General features: G+C 42.0%; 1 protein-coding gene across 5 annotated transcripts in view; it reads left to right on the forward strand.

The window, feature by feature from the left end:
- Positions 1-23,666, forward strand: part of Tomosyn (syntaxin-binding protein tomosyn) — a 567,161-nt gene that overhangs the window by 412,834 nt on the left and 130,661 nt on the right. For 2 of the 5 annotated variants that reach the window (XM_070105267.1, XM_070105268.1), the window contains exons 10-14: positions 1,298-1,541; positions 5,829-6,023; positions 7,647-7,801; positions 12,692-12,875; positions 21,689-23,060. In XM_070105267.1, the coding sequence (XP_069961368.1) occupies positions 1,298-1,541; positions 5,829-6,023; positions 7,647-7,801; positions 12,692-12,875; positions 21,689-23,060 (2,150 nt within the window). The remainder of the gene's footprint in view (positions 1-1,297; positions 1,542-5,828; positions 6,024-7,646; positions 7,802-12,691; positions 12,876-21,688; positions 23,061-23,666) is intronic. The other 3 variants (XM_070105270.1, XM_070105271.1, XM_070105269.1) reach the window with 2 other exon arrangements.

The raw sequence follows: 23,666 nt of genomic DNA on the forward strand, positions 1-23,666 counted from the left end.
CCCCTTTCATTTTACCTACTGCCTCACGAACTTAGTTCCTCAAAATATGCCCTCCTTCCTGATACCTCAAACACTTCATCTAATAACTCTCCTCTCCTATTTAGCTGTTAAATCCATTCATTCCCTAGGCTTTCTCAACTTACTAATCTCAGTCCAAAACTTTTTCTTATTCTCAGTAAAATTTGTTGATAACATCTCACCCACTCTCTCATTTGCTCTCTTTTTACATTGCTTCACCACTCTCTTAACCTCTCTCTTTCCCTCCATATACTTCTCCCTCCTCACATCACTTCTACTTTGTAAAAACCTCTCATATGCTAACTTTTTCTCTTATTACTCTCTCTACATGAATCCACCAATTGCTCCTCTTCCCTCCCGCACCCACTTTCCTGTAACCACAAACTTTTGCTGAACACTCTAACACCACATTTTAAAACCTACCCCATACCTGTTCATCTTCATTAGCCCATCTTTCTTCCTTTAGTTTGTAAACCTTCACCTTTCTCTTTCTTACTGATTCCCTTCTCCTTGTATCCCATCTACCTTTTACTCTCAGTTTAGCTACAACTAAAAAGTGATCTGATATATCTGTGGCCCCTCTAAACATGTACATCCTGAAGTCTACCCAACAGTCTTTTATTTACCAATACATAGTCCATCAAACTACTGTCATTTCACCCTACATCATATCTTGTATACTTATTTATCCTTTTTTTCTTAAAATATGTATTACCTATAATCAAACCCCTTTCTGTACAAAGTTCAATCAAAGGGCTCCCATTATCATTTACACCTGGCACCCCAAACTTACCTACCACACCCTCTCTAAATGTTTCTTCTACTTTAGTGTTTAGGTCCCCTACCACAGTTACTCTCTCACTTGGCTCAAAAGTTCCTACACACTCACTTAACATCTCCCAAAATCTCTCTCTCTGCTCTACACTCTTCCTCCAGGTGCATACACGCTTATTATAACCCACTTTTCACATCCAATCCTTGAATTTATACATTTATATTCCGTCTTCTCCTTCCATAACTGATCCTTCAACATTATTGCTCCCAGCATTTTAGTCGCCACTTACGACACGCATGGATTACTGGGAAAGAATTCTGTTCCACTTCCCCATGGAGATAAGGGGAAATAAAAAGAAGAAGAGCTAATAATTAACCACACTAATACTTAGTCATGCTGACATCAGTATTACTAACTACACTAATAGTCTTGCTGATATCAGTATTATTAACACACTAATACGTACTTAGTCTTGCTGACAGTATTAACCACTGATATTTTCAGCCATGCTGATGGCAGCATCAAGTTTTGGGATGCGTCGTCGGTAAGTCTACAGGTCCTGTATAAACTCAAGACAGCAAAGGTATTTGAGAAACCAAAGACTCGAAGCATCGACGGCGATGAGGATCCCTTTGCCATCCAGCACATCTTCCTGTGTCCCGAGTCCCGCTTCCTGTGTGTAGCCGGCGCCACCTCTCACGTTATACTCTTCAAATACTCCAAGCAAGAAACTATTTCAGAGATATCGGTAAGTTGTGCTGTGTTTACCAACCTGGCCCATGGCCGGGCTCGGGAGTAGAAAGACTCGAAACTAATCAGACATAAAATGTTCATTTGTTTTACCACCGCAAGGGTATAAACATGGTAATAATTTTATTTCAGCACGATACAGGTGGTCCTCGACTTACGATGGGGTTACTTTCCAACAAACCCATTGTAAGTCAAAAATACTGTAAATCAAAAATATCGTGTCAGAAATATTTTAAGTTGAACGTGAATATGATATTTTATATTATTGGAGGGAGTGGGTAAAGGAGGTTTTGTGGGTGAGGGGCTTGGACTTCCAGCAAACATGTGTGAGTGTGTTAGATAGGAGTGAATGGAGACGGATGGTTTTTGGGACCTGACGAGCTGTTGGAGTATGAGCAGGGTAATATTTAGTGAAGGGATTCAGAGAAACTCAGTTATTTTTATATAGCCAAACTTGAGCACTGGAAATGGGAAGTACAATGCCTGCTCTTTAAAGGAGGAGTTCGAGATATTGGCAGTTTGGAGGGATATGTTGTGTATCTTTATATATACAGTGGACCCCCGGTTAACGATATTTTTTCACTCCAGAAGTATGTTCAGGTGCCTGTACTGACCGAATTTGTTCCCATAAGGAATATTGTGAAGTAGATTAGTCCATTTCAGACCCCCAAACATACACGTACAAACGCACTTACATAAATACACTTACATAATTGGTCGCATTCGGAGGTGATCGTTAAGCGGGGGTCCACTGTACTTCTAAACTGTTGTATATGGGCGCCTCTTCAAAAACAGTGATTATGTGTGAGTGTGATGAAAGTATTTTCTTGGGGATTTTTTTTCTTTTTGGGACACCCTGCCTCGGTGGGAGACAGACAACTTGTTGAAAAAAAAATTATATGCTTCAATGTAAACACGTGATCTACACATCCCCTACCCACTCTAAAGCCTCCTTGCTCATCCGCAATCCTGGCCTCTGTCTTACCTCTAATTCTTTCAATAATAACCCTACTGTACACTTTTCCTGGTATACTCAGTAAACTCATTCCCCTGTAATTTTTATAATCTCTTTTGTCCCCCTTCCCTTTATATAAAGGAACTATACATGCTCTCTGCCAATCCCTAGGTACCTTCCCCTCTTTCATACATTTACTAAACAAAAATACCAGCCACTGCAACACTATATCCCCCTTGGTTTTAACATTTCTGTCATGATCCCATCAGTTCCAGCTGCTTTACCCCCTTTCATTCTACGTAATGCCTCACGTACCTCCCCCACACTTACATTCTGCTCTTCTTCACTCCTAAAAGATGGTATACCTCCCTGACCAGTGCATGAAATTACTGCCTCTGTTTCTTCCTCAACATTTAAAAGTTCCTCAAAACATTCTTGCCATCTACCTAATACCTCCCTCTCCCCATCTACTAACTCTCCTACTCTGTTTTTAACTGACAAATCCATTTGTTCCCTAGGCTTTCTTAACCTGTTTATCTCACACCAAAATTTTTTCTTATTTTCCATCATAACTTGTACTCATTTACTTTTCAATACTGGTATTTACTTACAGTAATTAGTTGTTTATTCACTTATTCAGTGACAGTAGTTTTTTTTTTTTTTTTAAATATTTATGTAGCATATGATGTTCAGCTAAAAATATTGTGAACTTAAGATGAGTTTGTCGGAGTGTAACCCCAATGTAAGTCAAGGTCCACCTGTAGTGTGCCTACTTAATGGTCCAAGTGGGACTGAAACAGGGGCATAAGTGCCATTCTCCTGTGTGCGGGCTATTTGCTTAATTTAAAAAAAAAAACATTTGCACTTCCGGCATTGCTAATAATATGTTTTCAGCTAACGTTAAGCGCTAATTATCAATATCTTCTCTTATGTGTTGTACCATTGTTCCACATGACCATTTTCTCTTATTCAACTACTTTTTTTTTTTTTTAAAACTGCCATTTCCTGAGGCAGGGTGACTCGAAACAGAAGAAACACTTTCATTATTACTTGCTCCAAAAACTTCAATATATATCTGCCCCTTCTTATAAAGGGTAATTTTTTGCAAATACACTTGGAAAAGACAGTGAAGCCGCAGCTCATGCGGCAAGGGCCTACATCAGGGACCTACCAGAAGACAAGACCGTAGTCAAACTTGATTTTAGAAATGCCTTTAATATGGTGAAGAGAGATGCTGTCTTGCCAGCTGTTCGGGATCGGTTCCCCAGTCTTTTTCCCTTCATTTCAGCTGGCTACAGCAAACCCTCAATTCTTTTGTTTGGAGAACATGAAATTCTCTCATCAGAGGGTGTTCAGCAGAGTGACCCACTCGCTCCACTTCTCTTCTGCTTGGCAGTAAGAGAACTAACTTCCAGCCTACGCAGCGAGCTCAACATCTGGTACCTGGGCGATGGCACTCTGGCAGGTACGGAAGAGTCCCTGGTAGGGGACCTACAACTGGTGAAAACACAGGGAGAAGACTTGGGACTCATCCTCAATCCCTCCAAGTGTGAAATCATCACAGCGAACCAGGAAATAATCAATGCTGTGCGAAGAATCCTCCCAGAAGTCTCTACTACCACTCCGTCCAACAGTACCCTCTTGGGAGCACTGCTGGGTCACCAGGCCATCGACACTGTCCTCAAGGACAAATTGAATGACCTGATGAGAGTGGAGTAGAGAATAAGCGATCTTGATGCCCATGATGCTCTGTATCTCCTCACAAGGTGCCTTACTATGCCAAGACTCACTTCCTGAGGTGTGCACCCTCTTTTGACAACCCAACACTCAACGAATATGATGCACACCTGAGGTCAACTTTTAAGAAGCACTGAACCTGTCACTAGAGGATCAGCAATGGGATCAGGCAACCCTCCCAGTGCGACTGGGAGGTATAGGGATGCGCAAAGCAACGCATGTTGCTTTACCTGCTTTTCTGTCTTTGTGTTTGGCTTCCAGTGCATTAGTCAAGAAGATTGTTCCTGAATGCTTGAGAGACGTGGTAGGAGCTCAAGTCCCCAGGTTTACTGAAGCAGCGATTTGGTGGAACACCCTTACAGATTCCTCCAGTAGAGAAGCTCCTCCCAAAGAGCACAAACAGTCCCACTGGGACAAACCGATCATGGAAAAAATCGCCAACACAATGCTCTCCAACGCCTCAGGAAAAGACAAAGCTCGAATCCTGGTAGTGAAGGCACCACACTCGGGAGATTTCCTGTTAGCTGTTCCCAATTCCTTCTTGGGCACTCGACTAGACCCACAGGCCGTTCGGATTGGTGTTGCTCTTCGCCTAGCCGCCCCATCCTTACTGAACATAGGTGTATTTGTGGCAGGGCGACAGCTGATCAATTCAGACTTCATGGTCTCGTGTGTCACACAGCAGAAGGGAAGTATGCCAGACGTGAGGAGGTCAATGACATCATAAAGAGAAGCCTCGCCACAGCCCGTTGCCCAGCTCAACGGCAACCCCAAGTGCAGAGGACTGATGGAAGTTAAAAGCGTCCTGATAGAGCCACTATGCTACCTTGGAAGGATGGAAAGCAGATTGCCTGGGACTACACCTGTGCCGCCACATTGGCAGACACCTACTTGCCATTCTCCGTAGTGGAAGGGGGTGGAGCTGCCAGCCACAGGGAGACCCAGAAGACCCGCAAATATGAAGACCTTCCCCCTTGCTATAACTTCATCCCAATAGAGTCGGAGACCCTTGGAGCATGGGGCAAGTGTGCTCTAAAGTTCCTCAAAGAGCTGGGTGAAAAGGTCATCATAGAAACCAAGGACCACAGGGTGACCAGCTTCCTCTTTCAGAGACTCAGTATTGTGATCCAGAGAGGAAATGCCGGCAGCATTCTGGGCACGCAGCCCACCGCCGGGGAGCTGGACAAAGTATTCCAGATGTAGCTCTGAGTTACCTATGTTGTTTTACTTGGAAAAATGTATTTAAAATTGAATGATATTTACTGTGAAGCCTTTTTCAGTGGCTGTTAAATTTTGAATGTACTTTTTTCAATCTTTTGCAAAAATCCTACTGTAGTACATTTCTCCATGGGAAGCGGAGAAGAATTTTTCCTCCGTAAGCCATACGTGTCATGAGAGGCGACTAAAGTAGCGGGAGCAAGGGGCTAATAACCCCTTCTCCTGTATATTTGCTAAATGTAAAAAATAAAGAAAAACTTTGCATTTATTTTTTTTCGGGTCACTCTGCCTCAGTGGGAGACAGTCAGTTTGTTAAAAAGAAATATTAAGCAGCTTTATAAGAGTTTACTGTAATACAAGAATCTTTTGTTTCAGTGTCTGGAGATTCCAATCGTTTACGATGTGTATGAATCAGGCGACTGCTCTCCAGAGTACGAGTTCCCACCTCGTCCATCGCTTCAGGTAGCCCATAGCCCCCACCACACTTCAGCCGCAGGGGAAAACACCAATAAAAAGGCCTCTGATAAAAAAGGCCCCAGTCAGAGTCAGAATAATAGGAAAAAACCAGGTGTATGTATCAGCGATGTAGTAGAGTGAACCCGGGTGTTGTCAGTGTACGTGCTGGCTTATGTATCAGAGCGAGTGTAGTAGAGTTGAAGAAGTACCCTCAAATATACAGGGTGTTGTCAGTGTACGTGCTGGCTTAGCCTAGTACAGTCAGAGCTCTTATAAATCTCCTCTAAGTAGTGTGAGTTTTTGTAAATGCAGTTGAAGAAGTACGGGAGGGCCTCAAATATACAGCGCTTCTTTCCCACATTCCATGTTCTCGTTGGCCTCAAATTGAGCCATTGTTCATTATGTTCCAGCCACTTGCAATTGTCACCAGCGGCTGGAACAAGGACTCGGTTGAAAGACAATGAAAACATGAAACACCGAAAAAGGATCTGTATGTGCAGGGTCGTCCTGTACATTGAAAATTGAATAGCACATGAAAAGGCCTTCATGGTATGAGCTATTTCAGAGACACTTATGCAGTTGCATTTACAAAAAAAAATCAGTTTAGAATAGGTTTGTAAGAGAAGTGACTGGTATACTGGGTGTGTTGTATGATCCCAGGTGTTGTCAGTGTGCGTGCTGGCTGTAACCTAGTATACTGGGTGTGTCCGTGTCTTCCCATCGACAGGAAAGTAGTCTGCTCGTTCTTTTTTCTTAGGAGTCTGTAGAGTTGACTTGAGGGCCAAATAACTGAACCTTGTCATATTTAAGACTACTTGACGATAATAAACCTGTAACTCCCTTTAAACTAGACAATAAATGCTCGACTAAATGTATTATTAGTAATGTTCGACTAAACATGTCATTAGTAGAAATGTTCCTCTCTCTAGTCAGTCGCATTAGTTTTCTTTTCTAGACAAGCAAGTAAGCATGATCTTATTTAGAAATAATTTTTTTTAGCTCTTACGATGCATTCTCATTACGTTTTAATTTTTAAAAGTCTAAAACACTCGTATTCTGTCATATTTTATGTTATTTCTAATACGGATCTTTCAGTTGACCGTAATTGACACAGTGCATGCTGTGTTTGAGGTAGATTATATTGAGAAATGTCTCTATATATGTATATTAATGGTATTGTAAATAAACCAGGGAACGGGTGGGGGTCAAACTCATGGCAAGTGAGCTGTAAAACTGAAGGCAGTGTGTAAGCCACTCCGAGTGGTTTACACCCTCCCTTGCAGTTTTACGACTAACTTATGATGAGTTCATGCCCCACCTGTTCCCAGGTTTGTTTACATTCGTTGTATTACGATTTCGTGAGTCATGGTGGTAGATAAATATATTAATGAGACAATATGCTGTTTGTGTTATTTAGTTACGAACACTTTTTATTCACAAGAGACTTTATCAGTTTTGAGAATTGATGGATGACCTAGAGGACAAAATATTTTTGCAACGGAATGATATAAACTGCATATTGTTCCTTATTAACAGGTCTTAAAATTTTTTTAACATACTATTTAATAAATGGTAATAAATTTAAGTTAACATTCTTGTAAAGCGTTGCCAAGAACCATCAACCTTTATTTTTCAAAAACATTTTCAGTTTTCTAGAGTCAGTAAGATCCTTAATGAAGAATGATTATAGATACAAGCTTTGCTCTTGTGAGAAAATTGATATGTGAGTGTTTATAGGCATCGCTGGACTACTTCGTTCCCATCCACGTGCGGGGCGGGGCACAGAAGAAAGGATCGGGGTACCAGGCGGAGCTGGTCTGTCTGATGCCCTGGGTGGAGGGTGAGCCTCCAGGACCTATCACTGCCCTTGCTATCAACTCCTCCTATGGACTGTGAGTCTTGCTTGTCTTTTTACTCTTTTGTAAGTCGAAAAAGACCTGTGTTGAAAAATGTGTCGGCCTTGGGACCTTGATTGAGGTCCTGGGACCTATCACTGACCTTGTTATCAACTCCTCCTATGGGCTGTGAGTCTTGTTTATATTTGTACTCTATAAATTGGAAACGATACACGGGCATATGCTAGGACACAGTGGCGGCTCATGTATGGGCACTGCAGCACCCCATATTTTCACTCGATATTATCGATAACATTCAGTATAATGAGTCTTTGTTTTCTTTAATTCTTTCTTTATACATTATATAATCCTTAACCCGTAAACGGTCCAAGCAGATCTACGTTCATATGCGTAGTTGTCAGCATAGTTGCTGAATCCCCATACATGTGTTGTATAGATTAACTGAAAATTATAGTACCATCCATGTGCTTTATATAGAAGATCCCTATTAGGCCGAGTGACTGTATGACGTCACAGGATACAGCACGAGTGAGTGAGAGGCGCTGCCTCGTCCTCACTCCACGGATAGATATACAAGCAGGCAGAACAAGGCAGGCCTGGGCTCCCATCACAGTCTGACAATATAGTGTTACCATCCACAAGCGTGTTTACCTACAACCATCATATCTCCTACCGAACCCCTACGACATAGTGTTCCAAAAGTAGATCTACGTTTTTTTTACATTTTCAAATATAACAAAAAACAAAAGTGGATCAAAGTTTTTTACACGTTTTTTACATACTATTTTTACATACTTTCAAATGTTGAAAAAAGTATATATACGTTTCGACCGTTTACGGGTTAAGCTTAGTGTCAGTAGCCATCCCCTAGTACATAAAAAAATTACAATAATTCTTGTATGGAACTGTGCGCTTCACAGTTCCAGCTGAAGCAGCACCTCCACTAATTTTAGCTGTGAGCCGCCACTGTTGGGACATAATTTTAGAAAATATTTGGGTCCTGGGACCTTGATTTAGGGCCCCACTTATACAGCAGGTAAGGTTCCAGGCTTCTTCTGTATACGAGGGCTCCACTTATACAGCAGGTTAGGTTCCAGGCTACTGCTGTACATGAGGGCCCCACTTAGCAGGTTAGATTCCAGGCTACTGCTGTACATGAGGGCCCCACTTATACAGCAGGTTAGGTCCCAGGCTAGTGTACAGGAGGGCCACACTTATACAGCAGATTAGGTTCCATGCTACTGCTGTACAGGAGGACCCCACTTATACAGCAGGTTAGGTTCCAGGCTACTGCTGTACATGAGGGTCCCACTTATACAGCAGGTTAGGTTCCAGGTTACTGCTGTACATGAGGGTCCCACTTATACAGCAGGTTAGGTTCCAGGCTACTGCTGTACATGAGGACCCCACTTATACAGCAGGTTAGGTTCCAGGCTACTGCTGTACATGAGGACCCCACTTATACAGCAGGTTAGGTTCCAGGCTACTGCTGTACAGGAGGACCCCACTTATACAGCAGGTTAGGTTCCAGGCTACTACTGTAAATGAGGATCCCACTTATACAGCAAGTTAGGTTCCAGGTTACTGCTGTACAGGAGGACCCCACTTATACAGCAGGTTAGGTTCCAGGCTACTGATGTACAGGAGGACCCCACTTATACAGCAAGTTAGGTTCCAGGCTACTGCTGTACATGAGGGCCCCACTTATACAGCAGGTTAGGTTCTAGGCTACTGCTGTACAGGAGGGCCCCACTTACACAGCAGGTTAGGTTCCAGGCTACTGCTGTACAGGAGGACCGCACTTGTACAGCAGGTTAGGTTCCAGGCTACTGCTGTACATTAGGGCTCCACTTATACAGCAGGTTAGGTTCCAGGCTACTGCTATACAGGAGGACCCCACTTATACAGCAGGTTAGGTTCCAGGCTACTGCTGTACATGAGGGTCCCACTTATACAGCAGGTTAGGTTCCAGGCTACTGCTGTACATGAGGCCCCACTTATACAGCAGGTTAGGTTCCAGGCTACTGCAGTACAGGAGGGCCCCACTTATACAGCAGGTTAGGTTCCAGGCTACTGCTGTACATGAGGGTCCCACTTATACAGCAGGTTAGGTTCCAGGCTACTGCAGTACAGGAGGGCTTATACAGCAGGTTAGGTTCCAGGCTACTGCAGTACAGGAGGACCCCACTTATACAGCAGGTTAGGTTCCAGGCTACTGCAGTACAGGAGGGCCCCACTTATACAGCAGGTTAGGTTCCAGGCTACTGCAGTACAGGAGGACCCCACTTATACAGCAGGTTAGGTTCCAGGCTACTGCTGTACATGAGGGTCCCACTTATACAGCAGGTTAGGTTCCAGGCTACTGCAGTACAGGAGGGCCCCACTTATACAGCAGGTTAGGTTCCAGGCTACTGCAGTACAGGAGGACCCCACTTATACAGCAGGTTAGGTTCCAGGCTACTGCAGTACAGGAGGGCCCCACTTATACAGCAGGTTAGGTTCCAGGCTACTGCAGTACAGGAGGACCCCGCTTATACAGCAGGTTAGGTTCCAGGCTACTGCAGTACAGGAGGACCCCACTTATACAGCAGGTTAGGTTCCAGGCTACTGCAGTACAGGAGGACCCCACTTATACAGCAGGTTCCAGGTTACTGCAGTACAGGAGGGCCCCACTTATACAGCAGGTTAGGTTCCAGGCTACTGCAGTACAGGAGGACCCCACTTATACAGCAGGTTAGGTTCCAGGCTACTGCAGTACAGGAGGACCCCACTTATACAGCAGGTTAGGTTCCAGGCTACTGCAGTACAGGAGGACCCCACTTATACAGCAGGTTAGGTTCCAGGCTACTGCTGTACATGAGTGTCCCACTTATACAGCAGGTTAGGTTCCAGGCTACTGCAGTACAGGAGGACCCCACTTATACAGCAGGTTAGGTTCCAGGCTACTGCAGTACAGGAGGGCCCCACTTATACAGCAGGTTCCAGGTTACTGCTGTAAAGTGAAACAAACAATTTTTTTCACTTTCAAATGCACATAAAAGTCTGATAACATGTTTACACTATCATATATTAAGTGAGCAGTAGAGCTAGGCCTAAAAAATGCCTATGCAGTACACACATTACTTACCTTAAAATGTTTTTATCCTTAGCTTATAGCGAGTGATGAATAAATTTATTGTACGAAATCTGAATATATAATAAATGGCTATATTTGAGCCGCTGTATTAGTGAAACACTACAACAAACACTACAAGAAAGCGCTGTAAAGTGAGGCCGTCCTGTTACCTAGGGTTTAATTCTCTCACTGCTGCCAACACCTTACATTAGGTTACTTAGTAGTAAACATACTGTCTCCTCTTTTATAAAGCTCGTCTACAAATGCTGTTTTTCATACATGAAATTGAAAAAGTACGTTAAAAATTGAGTATTACACACCGTTGAGTTTTTTCTACACCCTATTCAGTTTCAGTGCCCTTTTCATAATTGTGTTGTGTATAGGAGCTTCATAAGACAGCTGACGGCCTTACAACTACAGTGGACCCCCGGTTAACGATATTTTTTCACTCCAGAAGTATGTTCAGGTGCCAGTACTGACCGAATTTTTTCCCATAAGAAATATTGTGAAGTAGATTAGTCCATTTCAGACCCCCAAACATACACGTACAAACGCACTTACATAAATACACTTACATAATTGGTCGCATTCGGAGGTAATCGTTATGCGGGGGTCCACTGTAGTGTGTTTGTGGAGATGTAGCATCACCTGATATAATATTAAATTCTCCTATACTCTAACTCGTCTAACGACGCTATGAACTATGTATTATTGCCTTACTAATCTAAAGTTAATCTTTACGTTTGCCCGAAATGCTCAGCATACCGAGAGGCTTTTGGCATGTATACCCAACTATTATATTCCTCTGTACAACCATGTAATTCGTCAAAATAAAAACTAATCTAATAAACTGTAGTTTTTAAGCTGTATTATCAGCACGCCTCTTGCAAGACAGTAATGGAGTGAGTGATGGTGAAAGTTTTTTTTTCTTTTTTGGGTCACATTGCCTTGGTGGGAGATGGTTTTTGACGAGTTCCAAGAGTGTTTCTACTCTTGGAACCCGGGTATGGGCCGGGCTGGTCTGGTGCTAGCCTGGTCTGCCTGGTTGTTACTGCTGGTGGTCCTGGGCCGGGCTGGTCTGGTGCTAGCCTGGTCAACCTGGTTGTTGCTGCTGGTGGTCCTGGGCCGGGCTGGTCTGGTGCTAGCCTGGTCTACCTGGTTGTTGCTTCTGGTGGTCCTGGGCCGGGCTGGTCTGGTGCTAGCCTGGTCTACCTGGTTGTTGCTGCTGGTGGTCCTGGGCCGGGCTGGTCTGGTGCTAGCCTGGTCTACCTGGTTGTTGCTGCTGGTGGTCCTGGGCCGGGCTGGTCTGGTGCTAGCCTGGTCTACCTGGTTGTTGCTGCTGGTGGTCCTGGGCCGGGCTGGTCTGGTGCTAGCCTGGTCTACCTGGTTGTTGCTGCTGGTGGTCCTGGGCTGGGCTGGTCTGGTGCTAGCCTGGTCTACCTGGTTGTTGCTGCTGGTGGTCCTGGGCCGGGCTGGTCTGGTGCTAGCCTGGTCTGCCTGGTTGTTGCTGCTGGTGGTCCTGGGCCGGGCTGGTCTGGTGCTAGCCTGGTCTGCCTGGTTGTTGCTGCTGGTGGTCCTGGGCCAGGCTGGTCTGGTGCTAGCCTGGTCTACCAGGTTTTTGCTGCTGGTGGTCCTGGACCAGGCTGGTCTGGTGTTAGCCTGGTCTACCAGGTTGTTGCTGCTGGTGGTCTGTTGCCCCCACATATCCATCACAGCCTGGTTGATCTGATACCTGGCCAATGTGTTAAAAATAATTTATGACCAGCCACATGAAGTACAGCCTTGTCACTCACTTGTCGTGTATTAAACAGGTTGTCCTACGGTAACGAGAACGGGCTGGTGATCGTTGATTATATTGCCAAATCGTGCCTCCTGAATATGGGCACGCCTGACCTCTATGGGGCGGCTGACCCATACCAACGTGTTCCCCGTTCGCCGAAGCGAAACGAGTCGTCTAAAGAGGAGGAGCGGTGCAAGTCACCCTCGTCCGATCAGGTACTGTTTATTTATCCTTGAACTGTAAAGATTATTGTAGAGTTAACTAAAAATCTATTAACTAAATGATTAGTATACAGTCAGCTTCCTCATAAAGCTCTTCTGTATAGTGTGATTTTCTGAATGTGATATTCATCCAAAATTTAATAGTTCATCTTACAAAGGCTTTTCTATGTGCTATTCAATTTTAGATGTAATTTTTAAATTGCATATACAAAAAATTGCTCTATATTGCAAAGCCTCATAAGAGAGTTGACTGTATTTAAATATGTATCCATATTGGTTACAAAATGTAATAAATGCTTGTGACGATCCACAGGTTTTTCGGAGATCTGGGCTCGGGCGTGTTGTCTCTGGACGGTTGTTTCAGAGACCCCGGTTCTGTTCTCCAAAAACCCTGTGCAGCATATCCATATTATCTGTCGCATTTCTTTTATTAGTGTTTAGTTATAAGCGACATATTTGTGCTTGCAAGGACAGTATTTTAAGTAGATTAAAAGTCACGGTACCATGACTGGAACAATAAAAATCACGGTACCATGGCTGGAACAATTCACTATTGACCCAACATTTGCAAAAGAACTTTCAGATGACATTTTGGCTCATCCTGGACCACTTGCAACTAGACAATGGTCCACGACTGACCACTGTCATTTTGAAATTTCCTCACTAAATTTTGGATTAACAGCCAAGCATTTGATTTGACCTAACTTTTCATTTTGAAATTAGAATTGATCATATGTATTATACGACAGATAATAGGATGTAGTTAAGTTCCTTGTTTTAGAAGGACCATGTACAGTCAGCTCTTAAATAAAACTATTGCATCTAGAGAGATTTTTTGCAAATGCAAGTGGAAAAGAAAGTCCAAAATTGGATAATGCATTGTATGAAGGCCTGTTTAAGGGCTAATCAATAATGAATGCACTTTTTCAATCATTTATTGAAAAATTGGGCTTGAAAGGTAAATTACAGAATGGGTTAGGGTTCAACCCGTGGCAGGTGGGTTCTAAGGCTCGTGGGTTCTAAGACTCGTGGGTTCTAAGGCTCGTGGGTTCTAAGGCTCGTGGGTTCTAAGGCTCGTGGGTTCTAAGGCTCGTGGGTTCTAAGACTCGTGGGTTCTAAGACTCGTGGGTTCTAAGACTCGTGGGTTCTAAGGCTCGTGGGTTCTAAGACTCGTGGGTTCTAAGACTCGTGGGTTCTAAGACTCGTGGGTTCAAAAACGCACCTGGTTCACAATTTGTTTACAGCCATGTTATTACGATTTCGTGAGTCAGATAGTTTTGTGAGCGAGCTGACTGTTGTTCCTGTATTTTTAATCCAGTTCGGGTAGAAAATTCTAATGTACATGAAACCATTAAATTCATTATATTTATGCCTCATTTCCAGCCTATTAGAATAATTTTAGTTTTTTGCTCCATTGATCACATTCCAAAATGTATATCTGATTTATTCTACAATATTATTTTTGACCATGTGATTACCTGACAAACTAATCTATAGTGTATTTCTGCAACAAACAAATTAATACATTAACACTCAGAATTTTACAGATGAGAAAGAGCATATGAGTCCCTAGGCCTACATGATCAAAATTTTCTAAATAAATTTTTTGGGAGTGGTGGAGTGTTTGTACATGGTGTTTTTGCTGTTAAAAATTTATCTCTATTGTTTGTAACATTTGTATATTGAATTCTTGGTCGTGTAATGTAATTTTTGACTTGTGTTATTCAAGGCTGATTTTTGTAATGGTTAAATATTTTGTAAGAGAAGACTGTCAGTTGTCCTATAAAGCTCCTCTATATATTGCAATTTCTTTTGAAAATACAATTAAAAAAGTCGACTAAAAATTGAATAGCATGTACTGCGGAGGCCTTTCTGTACGCTATTTATTTTTGGATGTACTTTTTCAATCGCATTTACCAAAACTTGGTGTGTGTTTGTATAGAGGAGCTTTATAAGAGGCTGACTGATTCATCTGTTTTATAAAGCTCCTCTGTATTGAGTGCAACATTCAGTGCCATTTTACATATATGTGTACATACTTTAGTCCACGTATGTTGTAAGAGGCGACTAAAATACCGGGAGCAAGGTGCTGGTAACACCTTCTCCTGTATACATTACTAAATTTAAAAAGAAAAACTTTTGTTTTTCCTTTTTGGTCGCCCTGCCTTGGTGGGATACGGCCCGTGTGTTGAAAAACAAAAAAAATGTACGCATCAGTAAATATAGGGAGATGAAGTGACCTTTCATTGGCCTTCTCACCGAGAAAATTAAGAACATTTGTTACTTCTTGGTACAATAAATCCTCAACTTTAAAACATGTTGAGAATCTTCTATATTGTGTATATTATTATTATTATTATATATTATTATATAAAATAATAGTAGGAGGGGTGTTAATGTTGCAGTTTAAAAACTGTATTGTAAAGCACCCTTCTGGCAAGACACTGATGGAGTGAATGATGGTGAAAGTTTTTCTTTTTCGGGCCACCCTGCCTTGGTGGGCCACCCTGCCTTGGTGGGCCACCCTGCCTTGGTGGGCCACCCTGCCTTGGTGGGCCACCCTGCCTTGGTGGGAATCGGCCAGTGTGATAATAAAAAATAAAAAATTATTATGCATAATTCAGGATGTTCCCAATGTGTTTGTAAGTTGAGAAGTTACTGTACTCTTTCTCCTGCTTATCTTTGACACTCTTATGGATGGAATGTGTTTACACTCTCCCAGCCTGTAAGATGTTTATATTCATTTTAAGCTCAAGTTGGGTAAGATCTTTCACCCAGTTGAGTTCGGGTTATGTTTTCCCGCCCCGCTGGGACGTAGATACTCGCCAAAGCTGGTCACACACATTCGCTGGTCCCTCACGAGGTATAAAACCAGCTTCAGTGAGTGACTCTTTGCTGTCTTGAGTCACTAATGTTTCTCTTGATGATGATCTAAATTGTCTCAGAGAGAAGGCCAGTGAAGTGTTTATCTCCCTATACCCACTGATGTCTTCCTTGATTTTATTCATATATGCGATTGAACAAGTTCATCCAAGATTGAACACAACATGGGAAGGCCCTCACTTGTCCTGTTCAATTTTGTACGAACTTATTCAATCACATTTCCCCAAAAAATCATTACATAGAGGAACTTTATAGGAAAACTGGGTTTAAAACACTTTCACGCTTTATCAACAATGTTGAAATTAGCAGTAGACTTTATAATAAAATACTTTATTATTTTACTAGACTATGCAATAAAATACACCATTAATTTACTAAACTATGTAATAAAATCCACTATATTATTTTTACTAGATTATGTAATAAAATCCAATTTCGTTTTACTAGATTACCTGTGTAATTGTAGGTTAGTGTTGTTCTTTGTAGGTGATGTTGTAATTAGCGAGGTTTTCTTGATAGGATTTTAGGAGGAATTGTTTGTGTGATTGAAGGATAAGTTCGGTGATTCAAGTTGTGTGCAGCTGGTGCTCTCAGAGGATGTTCAGTACTCGTGTGGTACTTGTATGGTACTGGAGGTGTGGTACTGGGGAGTCTTGTGATACTTGGATAGTACTGGAAGAAGTGCAGTACCTATTTAGTTCTGGAGACAACACAGTACTTGTACAATACTGGAGATAATGCAGTATTTATGTAGTACTGGAAACAGTACAATACTTGTATGGTATTTAAGCGATTTATTAACTCTTAAAAAAAATTGATAGAAAACACACAGAAAAGAAAAAAAAATTCCCAATTGGGGATTTAGGTTAGAATTCCCTAAGCAGGGAACCAGGTTAAACTCCTACTCTGTTAACCAAACTTGTCGTAGAAGGTGGCTAAAAATGCAGTGAAAACTAGGGTAGTTACCCCTCATATAATCCATAAATAACGTAGGGGAAACACATCCAATTTTACAACCACAATTTCCTTGGAAATGATCAACATGTTCAGAAATCTGGAAATATATACACAGTACATCCATATATATGATTTATTTGGTATATAGATGGTCAGTTAATATGAAATATATTCATGGTATTCCCAGGTATATAATCATTTAGGAATATATAGGAAATATACTTGTAGATTTTACATGATCGTTATTTTTGTGAATTGTGGCGGCTGTTGCTTTTGTTGAGAAAATTGAAATGTACATTTGGAAGATGGTTCAAATAGACACCAGGTGGCATTGTCAGAGTAGGCTTGTCTACAGGTGTCTAAATGGGACACCTGTGGATATGCTTACTCCATACATGAATGCACACATGCACATGTTCACACGCACATATGTACACACACCCACACCAGTCTGTTAACACCCAGGTACCTACTTACTGCTAGGTGAACATAAACAGTAGGTGTCTTAAGGAAACACGACTAATGTTCCTACCTATACTGGAGATCGAACCACAGACCTCAGCGTGTGAGGCAGGTGTGCTACCAACCCAACCATGGGACATACCAAGATTCCCAGGCTTGCATAGGTCGCTCACTCAGTGTCAGTATTAGCAAGGGACCAGAGTTAGAGCCCTGACTACAGCAAGATACATGGCACATTTTTGGATCACTGATTTGGGAACACAAGAGGGCCCTGTTTTTGTGGCTGTTTGGTTCCCGTTCCCCAGCAATGAGCTAAAATCGCCAGCGAGTGGAAGAGAGTTTTCTTCATTATTAATGCATCTAAAAAGCTGATAATGTATCAACACTATCATATATTAAGTACTCAATACAGCTAGGCATAAAAAATAAAATACACAATACAGCCTCTCTTCGCTTAACAATGTATTCGTTTATCAACGACTCGGACTTACAACTGGCTGGCTCTCTGACCAGTATGCATACCTAAATGTATATTAGAGCTGATTTCCTCTATTCTGTTTATTACAATATACAGTACACTACTGTATAAACATTTAAAAATATACCAGAAATTTTATAAATGGTGCAAAGGTGTCATTAAAACAATATCAAAGATGGTTAACACAAACTCACTACCATTATACATGTAGTATGATCCTCACTTAGAGATGAATTCATTTACCGATGTGGTCTTAGAAAGGGAACTCCGTTGTTGAGTGAGGAGAGGCTGTACATACAATACACATTAAATGCATTACACAGTACATACAATACAGTGGACCCCCGGTTTACAACCAGCTCCCAATGCGACCAATTATGTAAGTGCGTTTGTACGTGTATGTTTGGGGGTCTGAAATGGACTAATCTAATTCACAATATTCCTTATGGGAATAAATTCGGTCAGTACTGGCACCTGAACATACTTCTGGAATGAAATAATATCGTAAACCGGGGGTCCACTGTACTTAACTTAAAATATGGCGCCAGTTGCCCTTCCCTTGCACAACTGTTGTGCAAAAATGGTGGATAAGCAGAAAAGCATCAAACATAATGAACAATGGCACAATTGAAAGCTTACAAAATAATGGAAGGCTGAAAAGAGGGAGCTGAAGTACGTAAGACTCTCCTGTGCTTCCTTCACCATCATTGTAGTGGATGAGTTGTGTACGAAAATCCTTTTAAATTAATGATTTAGAATACCAACAAGTGGCTTTTTCAGTCCAGTGCAGAGAAAGGTGGAAGAGGTGGAGGAGTTTGAGGTAATCAATCCCTCAGTCTGGAGTCAATGTGTTTAGTCCAAGATTAATGGAAGAATAGTCATTATACCATGACTGGAACAACACAGAAATAATCCCCACACAGACTGAAACTTAGGATGATGTTTCAGTCCCAATTATACCATGAACGAGCCATACAATGTTTTCTCTGGCATAAAAATATTTCCCTCACAATGACGGCTTGATTTTTGGACTTAAATCATAATCACGAGCTGGTGGCACTGTAAGGAGGCGGACGGTGTAGCGCTTCCCGTCCTCGGTGACATAAAATGTTTGGAACAATCTCCACTTTGTGGGCTGTGGCATTGTCATGAAGAATGATGACATGCACAGTCAGTAGAACATTCACAGTCACCTTCACACTAGATAGAACATTCACAGTCACCTTCACACTAGATAGAACATTCACAGTCACCTTCACACTAGATAGAACATTCACAGCCACCTTCACACTAGATAGAACATTCACAGCCACCTTCACACTAGATAGAACATTCACAGTCACCTTCACACTAGATAGAACATTCACAGTCACCTTCACACTAGATAGAACATTCACAGTCACCTTCACACTAGATAGAACATTCACAGTCACCTTCACACTAGATAGAACATTCACAGCCACCTTCACACTAGATAGAACATTGCCTTTCCATTGCAGTGCAGAATGGCAAAGGTTAACCACCACAAAGCCGATGGTATTCGCTGTCTTCCCCAACAACAACGGGTAACAGATAACTTGGTAGATCACGCTGAGTCATTCAGTCGCTTGCACGATATCATACCTGTGTTCCTTGTAGTGTGCCAACGTTTTCACAATTAAAGAAAATGACGCAAATAAAAAGTGTGATTTTTCTCATGTACAGTGGTACCCCAGGTTTCATACATAATTCGTTCCAGAAGGCTGTTCATGTGCCCTTACCGAACGAATTTGTTCCCATAAGGAATAATTTAAATTAGATTAGTCTGTTTCAGACCCCCAAAAATGCACTTACAAAAATACACTTACATAATTGTTCGAGTTGGGAGGTGTATGAAACTCAGGGTACCACTGTGTTCCTGCTGGACACTCATGCGTATGCCCCAACATGATGATGCCATCTGGTGTTTATCTTACCAGTTTTTAAATGTATATATAATTGTTTTAAGAGCTTTTCAATGTATATTTCAGTCTTTTGTAATTGTAGTAACAACAATAATAATAATAATAATTTTTAATTTTTCTACGATATAAAGGTAATGCAATTTACCGGTAACAAAATATTATTAGGCATTTAAGTAGTTTTCTCGGTAAAAGAGAGTAGTTGCTGTGACTTATGGCACCACCCTCGGAAAGAGAGAAAGAGCGCTGTAGTTAAGAAAAGTGCCGTCGGTGTTTTGATCTGGTCGTTGCGGCTTTTGATACCTGGGTCCCTTCCAGGGAGGGGGGAAGGGAGGTGGGGTGCCTTGATGCTGGTGAAGGGCTCTTGATTTGAGGAACTGGAAGTGCCCCTCTCCTTGATTGTAACCTTGTAACCTCTTATGCCATAAATGTTGTATAGCCCCTGCTGGTTTAGAGCGTTCCCGCGAATATACAAGTGTTCCTCGACTTACGGTTCGGTACATTCCAACAAACCCGTTGTAAGTTGAATATATCGTAAGTCAAATATGAATATGATAATTCTTACTGTCTACTCTTTATTGACACATCGAACAGTATATTCTAATTAATTCTCATTATTACAAAATTCAGGTAATCAGAAATTTTATACAGTGGTATCCCGAGTTTCGTACAGCTCCTAACACAACCAATTATGTAAGTGTATTTATGTAAGTGTTTTTGTAAGTGTATTTTTGAGGGTCTGAAATGGACTAATCTAATTTAAATTATTCCTAATGGGAACAAATTTGCTCAGTAACGGCACTCGAACAGCCTCCTGGAAGGAATTAAGTTCGTAACTCGAGGTACCACTGTAATTACAGTGGAACCTCAAATATCAAACTTTCTTCGGTCCAAAAGGCTGTTCGAGTGCCTTTACCGAATGAATTTATTCCCATCAGGAATAATGTAAATTAGATTAGTCCATTTCAGACCCTCAAAAATGCACTTATAAAAGCACTTACAAAAATACACTTACATAATTGGTTGAGTTGGGAGCAGTTCGATTTTTGAGGTTCCACTGTATAAGATTTACAATAATGAGGTTGCAAAAACAAATAACAGTATTACAGTGATTGTAATTTAGTAATGGGTATGTTTTTATCTCGGCTCTGAATAAATTTACAGTACTGTACAGTACAGAATGTGCATCACTATGGCACCATTGTGAAGTTGAAATATCACTAGTCGAACCATCATAAAGTGAGGAGCGCCTGTAATCAGCGCCACATAGATGCTAGTAAATAATCTGGTAAATTAGATATTAAATTTAGGACTTGCTGTATTCTCGATAAACGTAGGGTTTGTATCGAAGATCAGGCTTCTTCTTTTATCAGTGGTGGTGCCAAAGGGGCTTAAGGGGCTTCAGCCCCCCAAATTCCCTCAACCCCCTGGATACAAATAATAATAATAATAATGCTCAGATTGTCCCCTAGCCCGACCCCTTCCCCCCTCCTCCTAACTGGATTGCCAACCCTAAGCGCCTCTGGTATTGAAATTCTGGTGTCGTCCCTGTACTCTCTGCCATACTCTTGGACTTGTTACACACACTCTTAATGCTTGTCGTTGGTATTGTAGATCAGGCTTGTACTCTGTAATGGGAGCTTGTGCTGTACAGCAGGTGTTTAGAGCAGGTGTTTAGAGCAGGTGTTTAGAACAGGTGTTGGAAAGTTAGTACGAGGATTTTTAAAACTCCAGCCCAGTGTGTATGCCCCTGGGCCAGTTGGCTACACTAAGATCCATCCAACTAAGTGTATCACTGAGCCAGTTGGCTACACAAAGATTCATCCAACTAAGTGTATCACTGAGCCAGCTGGCTACAATAAGATTTGTCCAGCTAGGTATATAGAAATGTACCTTGTTGGATGAATTTTATTGTAGCCAGCTGGACCAGTGGCTTACATACTGACCTGGGGTTTTACGAATCACTCACCATGGGTTTAAACCCCACCCATTCCATGGTTTGTTTCCTAATGTGCTTTTCCCATGCTTATTGCTTATAATGTTGCTTTCAGCAGTAATTACATTAGTTTGCCGACTCTCTCCCCAAGGATAACAAAGATACGGGAGGCTCCACATTTTATCTTCGACATGACCAAAGCGAAATAGATGGATTGATTGGGAAAGAGAGCAAGGAAGACCCAAGGAAATTGGTGAACCGCAGTGATAGCAAAGGTGATTCCGAGGTCCGTAAGAAACTGCCGAGGAAGGACAGTAAGGAGATAGAGAAAATGAAGGACGAGAAGAGGAATTCTGATGGGAAATACGGATCTGAGAATAAGAAAGAAATATTGAAAATTCTTGGAAGAAAAGAAAGCAAAGGGAAGGATAAGGAAGACAAAGATAAAGTAAAAGAGAGTGAAAAGGAGGATGATAATGTTGATGATTTTCTTCTAGTGAAGAAACCCTCGGTAAGTGAGGGAAGTAATGGGGCAGAGGAACTCTCTGAACATGAAGAAGAAAAGGCCGACAATGGTTGCGAATTGAGAGTTGATCAGTCAAAATCGAGATCAGTGACACCCGAGCATGCCCCAAAACTTGAGATGGGAGATGAGAAGCCCAACAGTCATGATTCGAAGAGACATTCCCGATTTCGACTGAAAGAACAGCTGACCAAACTCGATGCCAGATTTAGGAAAGCATTTTCTTCTGAGCAGAACTCCATAGAACACAGTTCTGAGTGCTACGTGGACGAAATTACTCTTATTGGTCCAGATGTAGACTTGAAACAAATGGAATATACACTTGAACACAAAGCTGGTGATGATATTGAGGTTGCAGAGGCTGTAGAGGTGAGAGAAGATTTTGAATCTACACGTGAGAATGTAGAGAGGGATGGCAGCCATGACACAAAGTCCGGAGATCTTTCCACAAGTCCTAAAATAAGTCCTAGAGTAACTCCGAAATGTAGCCCAAGACCAACCCCCAAGACCACTCCAAGGCCAAGCCCCATTGATGAATCTAAAATTATCGAAAAAGATCTTGCGAAGGAGCCACACACTAGGGAAGGTGCTGACCGCAAATCTCTAGCACTCTTTGACAAGGACGGCAACCCGGTTCCTCCGCCAAGACGCAAAATGCGCCTAGCTGAAGCTAAGCAAAAGAGCAGCAAAAGTTCATTCAGCAGCTGCGACCTCGGCAATATACCGAACATCCCGCCGTCGCACAGTGCTTCTCACTTCCATGGGGGAAATACTGCATTTGTTTCAGCCTCCCCAGTAGAGCAGGGCGGAGGCACCTCCGACCACCGCAAGTATTTTCAAAAGTGCCAGGGCTCGGAGACGCCACCCGTACAGACTCCCAGCCATCCCAGCGCTACACCGCCTCCAGCAACAACCACCGTAACTAGTCCAAACAGCAAAGGAGCGTTCAAGACCTTTGTCAGTCACATCACCAAGAGAGGCTCATCACACGCACTCCAGGGTACGTTCTTTTGTTCTCCTCCTGGTGACACTAGGATGCTCTTACTACTTTGATATTGTAAGTCTTTTTGACTACATTACAAACTAACAAAGTGAAATCTGGATCGGACTTACAACATTGAATATAAAAAATTGAATTTGATCTCGTTTAATAGTCAGCTCTCTTAAGAAGCTTTTCGAGTGCATTTTTTTGTAATTACAATTAGAGAAAAGCTCATCCAAAATTGAACATCATGTACTATGGAGGCCTTTTCATGTGTTCTACAATTTTGAATGTGCTTTTTCAAGTGCATTTGCAAAAATCTCACTATATAGAAAAGCTTTATAAGATAGCCGACTGCATTAATATCTAGTTCTGTGAACTCGAGTTCGAACAAACAACTGTCAGTGAATGGATGGAAGGATAGACGGGGCGCTCGAACCCCGATACACAAACCAACAGTCCAACACTAGTGATTCGGCTACCTGGGCACTAGAGCATTGGATTGTCAATTTGTGGACTGCAGTTCAAGTGCCCCGTCCATCCTTCAGTTTATTCATCTAGTTCTCTGTGTAAATAACTCAAATTACACCATACCCCCGGCCGGGATTGAACCCGCGGTCATAG

Source organism: Cherax quadricarinatus, chromosome 98, assembly GCF_038502225.1.
Source record: "Cherax quadricarinatus isolate ZL_2023a chromosome 98, ASM3850222v1, whole genome shotgun sequence".
Lineage (NCBI taxonomy): Eukaryota > Metazoa > Arthropoda > Malacostraca > Decapoda > Parastacidae > Cherax > Cherax quadricarinatus.